The 7,012-nt window shown below is 40.9% G+C and overlaps 1 protein-coding gene across 7 annotated transcripts in view; it reads right to left on the bottom strand.

Annotated features, from left to right (window-relative positions):
- Window positions 1–7,012, bottom strand: part of ccdc142 (coiled-coil domain containing 142) — a 164,882-nt gene that overhangs the window by 20,084 nt on the left and 137,786 nt on the right. Inside the window, exon 13 of one of the 7 annotated variants that reach the window (XM_048601983.1) lies at window positions 670–717. The exons of the other annotated variants lie outside the window; for them this stretch is intronic. Coding sequence (XP_048457940.1) covers window positions 716–717 — 2 coding nt within the window. The 3' untranslated portion in view covers window positions 670–715. Of the gene's footprint in view, window positions 1–669; window positions 718–7,012 lie in introns of those variants that run through there. 7 annotated transcript variants of the gene reach the window in all.

The raw sequence follows: 7,012 nt of genomic DNA on the forward strand, positions 1-7,012 counted from the left end.
ACAACACCAGGTTATAGTCCAACAGGTTTATTTGAAATCAAAAGCTTTCAGATTGCGGCTCCTTTGTCAGGTTAAGTGAAGGGAAGAACACAGGCACAGAATTTATAGCAGAGAGATCAAAAGATCGTACAAATTGTGTAAGTAGAGTGTTGATAGGCTGAATAATAAGTCTTTGCAGGTGATCAAAAGTGTTAGATTTTGTCTTTATTTTTATTCATTCACAGGATGAGGGTGTCACTGGATAAGCAGCATTTATTGCCCATTCCTAATTGCCCACTGGGCAGTTAAGAGCTGTAGACGTGGAGTTGCATGTAGGCCAATCCAGGTAAGGATTGCAGTTTCCTTCCCTAAAGGATATTAGTGAACCAGATGGGTTTTTCCAACAATCAAAAATGGATTCACGGTCATCATTAGACTCTGAATTCCGGATATTTATTGAATTCAAATTCCACCATCTGCCGCGGCAGCATTCAAACCCAGGTCCCGAGAACGTTATCTCGGTCTTTGGATTAACAGTACAGTGATAATACTACTAGGTCACTGCCTCCTCTTAGATGGTGTGAGGAAAGTGTCAACAGCTGAATAGCAAGTGAAGGGATGATCAACCTATGACCTGATTAATTTAGGCAGAAAGATACTTACAAAAAATCAAAAATAAGATGGTGCTGGAGACAAACCAAATGGCTGGAATAACAGGATAGATGTAAGAGCCGTATCCTAAGGGTATAACCAAAGGAACAAGTAATCCAAAACTGTACAAATTAATTACGGTAAAATAGGTGGAAACAGGCTCTGAGGAAGATGGAAGGAGACATCTAAAAATACTTGGATAGCCTATGTGAATGGGCTAGAACATGGCAATTGAAATAATCTGAAATAATTCACTTTGGCAGAAAGGCAGAATATTCCTTAAACGCTGATAGTTTAAGAAGAGCAGGTGTCTTGTTCGTGTGTCACTTGAAGTTATCATGCAGGTGCAGCAAAAATTGAAGTAAGCAAATGGTGTTATGCTGCACTCAAATCCCCTTGGATGAAGTAAAGATGTCTTGCTGGAGTTGGACAGAGCCTTGAAGAGATCTCTCCTGGAGTATTCTGTACCATACTGGTCTACTTGTCAAGAAGGGTATACCTACCATGGAGGGAGTGCAAAAGGGCTTCATTAGATTAATCACTGGGATGACAGTGCCTTTTTATGAGGAGACATTGGAGGAGATGGTCTCTGCATTTCCTAGAATTTTGAAGGATATGGGGTGATGGCATGAACGGATAGATATAAATGTTTCTCCTAGCTAGTGACTCTATACCCGGGGACATAATCATAGGACAAGGTATTTAGGCTGAAATGCGGAGGAATTTTCTCAACCAGAGGATAGTGGAAGCTCTGGTGGAAACTCTAGTGATGTTGATCACATTTAAAATAGAAATCAATAGATTTTTGGAGACTAATGCCATTAATGAACATTGTGCAAGAATGTAGTGCCGACATGAATGGTCTTCCATGATCTAATTGAACAGTGGAGCAGGGTAACGGGCTGAATGGCCAACACCTGGTCTTCTGTTTCTCTGAGTTATTGGGTCTGCCATGTTGAACATCATTTGGAAGAAGCACTAAGGGTATTAAGGGCATATATCCAGTTTCCAACTTCGAAAGTGGCTTGGTAAGAACCACGAGTGACGGAATTGGACAAGTTTTGACGGACATAACTGCAAAATTGTGTATGTGGCAGATGTTGCGAAGAATCAATAAGAGCATAAAATATACTTAGCATTGCCCTTAGTAATCTACATGTTGCAACTGTATTTACATGGCAACGTCTAAAACTGACCATGGCACAGTCATTATGAGAACCTGAAAATGACTCTGCCTCCAATGCATTCTGAGGCAGAGAATTCCAAAGTTGCACAATTCTCAGAGAAAATAATTTCCTCATCTCAGTCGTAAAAGGGCATGCCCTAATTTTAGAAGGGTCCCATATATCTGAATCCTTCACTGTATGAAATATTCTTTCCACTTACACCTTGTCAACACTACTCAGGATCTTATATATTTCAATCAAGTTACCCCTCACTCTTGTCCAACACAGGACTTCATGCATACCAAACAGCAGAAAATAAAAACTTTCCACAATGGATGGATCAGATCAAAGCTTGCAGTTTGGACATGTCCAGTCATGAATGATGATGAACAATTAAACATTTAATCAGAGGATGTGGCTCTGCACCCAGGTCTTCAATGATGACACAGCCCAGTGTGCCAGTGTGCAAAAGACAAAGCTGAAATAGTTGCTTCCATCTTCAGCCAGAATTGCTGACTATTTGTTCCATTTTGGCTTCTACCTGATATCCCCAACATCATTGATATCAGTCATCACCCAATTCGATTTACTCCATGGTGGATGTACTGGATACAGCAAAAATGATGGGTCCTGACAGGGTGCCAAGTTTAATACTGAAGACTTGCATTCCAGAAAGCCATGCATTTTCTAAGCTCCTCCCATACAGGTATAATACTAGCATTTACTAACAACATGAAAACTTGTCCAGGTATGTTCTCTCCACAAATACTGGACAAATTCGATGTGGTTAATTACAATCAATCAGTAAATGCTGGAATAATAGCAAAGTGATGGAAAATGACATTAATATTGCAATCAAGCAGCACTCACTTGGAATACGATGTTTACTAATGCTTAGTTTAAGTTCAAATTGGAGTATTCAGCTCCTGATGCATAAAAGAGTAGAACTCAAGAGGTGAGGTGAGAATGACTGCCCCAGACATCAAGGCAACTTTGGACCAAATGGGGCTCAAGGAATCCACTACTGAATCCCCCACCATAAATGTCTTGTGTGGCTGTTACAATTGACAAAAAACTTAACTTGGTTACTGACAAAACTACTGTGGCTACAAGAACAGGTCAGAGGCATGGAATTCTGTGACAAATAACAAACCTTCAGACTCTCCAGAGCCCAGCCACAATCTAAAACTCTCAAGTTAGGAGCACAATTCAATCCTCTCCACTTGCCTGAACAAACTCCAAAATACTCATGAGGCTCCAGGACAAAACATGCCACTTGATAGGGTGGCTTAGTGGTTAGCATTGTTGCCTCACAAACACCAGGGACCCTGGTTCAATTCTACTGCCGGGTGACTGCCTGTGTGGAGTTTGCATATTCTCCCTGTATCTGCGTGGCTTTTCTCCAGGTGCTCCGGTTTCCTCCCACAGTCCAAAGACGTGCAGGTTAGGTGGATTGGCCATGCTAAATTGCCCGTAGTGTTCAGGGATGTGGAGCTTAGGTGGGCTATAGGGGGATGGGTTGACGTGGACTTGTTGGGCCAAAAGGGCCGGTTTCTACACTGTAGGGATTCTATAAATCATTTTAAATGTCTACTTCCTTCACCAAAAGTGCACAATGACAGCAGTGCACACAAGATACGCTGCAGCAATTTACAAGTCTCCTTTGACAATTCCTTCCAAACTTTCAAATCATTCAACAAGTGTAGAAGGCATTTGTGAACATTGCCATCCGCAAGCTCCCTTCCTAACTGCAATATTGGTACACTTATATCACAGAGACTTCTGCACGAAGAGGGGAGTACATTCTGAAGAAGTGGGTAATAAATGATCTTACTGGTGATGTTCACCTCCTATGAAGAAATAAGAAGGAAAATCCAGTAGAAGTAGAGATTCAACCTATAAATGGATAATGCTAGTTTAACACATTTTGACTAGGTGTAACAAGGAATGATATTGGTGGAACAGAAAGGAAACACACTTTGTAACGTGCTAGCCACTCATAATGGAAAGACTGGACACTGTTTCTCGAAGGGAAGGTTGATGTTGGGATAATGAATGAAATGGAGTTAATATGACAAAATTTAAAACTGAAGTTAACACTCTATGAAAGATCTTACTTGGCAAAGAAATCATCTCAAGCTATTCAGGCTGATGTAACCACAGCCTTCTTATGCATTCCTAATCCAACCAAAGTTAAATACATCAAACTAAGATCAACTTCATCAACAAAGCTGACTGTATAGCAAGTCTTTACCAACAGGACAGAGGTTGAGATTTTGCATCATACGACAACCTGAAGAGTTTTAATTATATTTTGAAGATGTCAAGAATGGGAGACCAAAACATTTCTTTCCACGTCTACACAAACATAAACTTGATGTCAAAAATAAAGTTGGTCCGAACCATCTTTAAAAGTTCCAGTTCCTAAACAAACTTCTACATTGTCGTATGTTAAGTCAGAAATGTGTGTGATGCTGAAAAAATTACCCATAAATTTGGTTCTCCCAAGACTTATTATCCCTTTCGATATGCTATATCCAAACTCCCATTGTCCCATTCTCCTGTTATCCCTGACAAGTTCCCTGTCTAGCTGTCCCTCAATTTCAGTTTTTGTATCCTTGCTTTCAATCCACTTGATTCTCTCATCTCTGCAACCTCCTCCAGCCCCACTACCCTCTGCATGGATTCTGGCCACTGGGCATTCTTGCTTTCAATTACTCCATCAGTGAGATCCAAACCTTCAGTGTCATGGACCATAAACTCTGGAATTTCCTCCCTCAACCTCTCTGCCTTCAGTAACATGTGACATGACAGGACGTTGCACATGATAAGATGTCATGACCAACATGTTAGTAAAGATAGAGGATTTGTTAAAGGATTTAAAATTGTCAAAATAAACAGTGTATTGACAGGGAACACTACAGTCAGGGTGACAGATACTGCAACTACCCTGTCTATTCCTTTAAGTATTTGTAAGTTTCAATTAGACAGAGTCACAGAGTCATACAGCACAGAAACAGACCCTTTGGTCCAACCAGTCTACGCCAACCATAATCCCAGACTAATATAGTATCACCTGCCTGTGCTCAGCCCATATCGCTCCAAACATTTCTTATTCATGTACTTATCCAAATGTCGTTTAAACATTATAACTGTACCCGCACCCACCACTTCCTCTGGAAGTTCATTCCACATATGAACACTCTTTGTGTAAAAAAGTTGCCCCAATGACTTTTTTCAAAGCTTTCTCCTCTCACCTTAAAAATATACCCAATAAAAACCTGAAAGAACTGCACATGTTATAATTCAGAAACAAAGACAGAAATTGCTGGAAAAGCTCAGCAGGTCTGGCAGCATCTGTGGAGAGAAATCAGAGTTAACGTTTCAGGTCGAGTGGCCCTTCCTCAGAACCCCTAGGTTTCTTGTCCTGCAGCACTACCCAAGAGCCATGCACCTCCACTGTCGGGCACCCGGGCCTAACCACGAACCTGGAATCTCAGCTCAGCCTGCAAGTCTGGACCGGGGGATTAAGCCTGGGACCTGATCCCCGCTCGCTGGGAGATCTTGAGCTGGAGTGGAGCTCCGTCCATCTCATTCTGGCATTGCTGCCATCACTGCTGGGCACCTCTTCCTTCACCATTTACTCGGCCTCATCACTCCCCATGCCTGCTCCAACATCTTCGCTGCCATTCTGTGCAGGACCCACTCTCACCAATGCTGGTGTTGCAACCAAGGTGCAAAGGTAAGAGAAAAGATTTTAAAGAAATAAGAAAAACAAAGCAAAAGTAAAAAGGAGAAAGAAAAGAAAAGCAGATGAAAGTGAACGATCCCTGGGCTCAGTAGCGCGAACACTGCTACTCCGCTGCCGCCATCTTGGAGTGATATTAAATCAAATTCCTTAATGGAATTAAATGTTTCTGATTCTCTCTCTTTCTTTATTCTAAGATTCTCTCTCTCCAAGACTTTATTTATCAGTTAATTTTTATTTTAATTTGTGGGTCACTGGTTAGACAAGTATTTATTGCCTATCCCTAATTAATCCCTAACTTAATACCTAGGGGATAGTTAAAAGTCAACCACATTGCTGTGGGTCTGGAATATAATGCAGGCCAGACTAGATAAGAATGATAGATTTTGTTCCTAAAAGACACCAGCAAACCAGATGGGTTTTATAACAATTGACAGTGGTTCCATCTTCACTGTTGAGCTAGCTTTTTGTTTCAGATTTTTATAGAGTTCAAGTTTCAATATCTGATATGGAATCCAAACCCACTTCCCTCAGGGCATCTCTTTTCGACTCTAGATTAGTAGTTCAGTGAAATTGCCACCACGTAATTTCCTGTCCTATAACTTCTCTTTAGCTTCAGTTAATTTTTTTTGTATAATAAGATCATGATCTGTTGTACAAGCACATCTGTAACTTGTGTAAGAATGTTTCATTGACTAACCACTACAGTAACCAAATGCAAAAATTAAACATATGACCTATCATATGGACTGCATGGTTTCAAGAATGCAGCTCACCACCACCTTCTCAATCAGGTGAAATAAGATATAGAAATCTAAAGACACAAATTGAGGTAATAGATCAGTGTAGCAATTTGGATTAAACAAGCAGAGGGAGAAAAAGAGGCAAAGAATTTAATGCTAATACTGTAAATAAATAATAGTGTCATAATCATCATTCAGAGACAAGGTTGCAAGATGACAAAGGTTTGAAACAAATATTCCAGGGTAGACATCACTTTGAAAAACAGGCGGAATTGAAAGCAAGAAAGAGCCGTGGTGACATAATCAATAAACCTAAGTCGAATACAAAGAAAGAATCTTAGCTTAGAAAACGCAAGCAGAATCAGTAGAGGTGGTGATTAGCAAAAAGGTTCAGAACTCAGTAGTTTATAGGCCCCCTAACAGTTGTTATGCATACAGCATAAAGCAGTAATTGGAGTTTGTGACAAAGGCAGTTTAGTAGCCGAGGATGGTTGGGTCTGGGTCATAGCCCTGAGGAACATTTGCAGTGATGTCTTGGGGCTGAGATGATTGATTTCTAACAACAATCACTTTCGTTTGTGCTAAGTATGAATCCAACCACAGTATTCGAGACAACAAGGTGCAGGGCTGGATGAACACAGCAGGCCAAGCAGCATCATAGGAGCAGAGAGGCTGACGTTTCGGGCCTAGACCCTTCATCAGAAAAGGGGGAGGGGAAGGGGGTT

Source organism: Rhincodon typus, chromosome 1 (assembly GCF_021869965.1).
Source record: "Rhincodon typus isolate 14 chromosome 1, sRhiTyp1.1, whole genome shotgun sequence".
Taxonomy (NCBI): Eukaryota; Metazoa; Chordata; class Chondrichthyes; order Orectolobiformes; family Rhincodontidae; genus Rhincodon; species Rhincodon typus.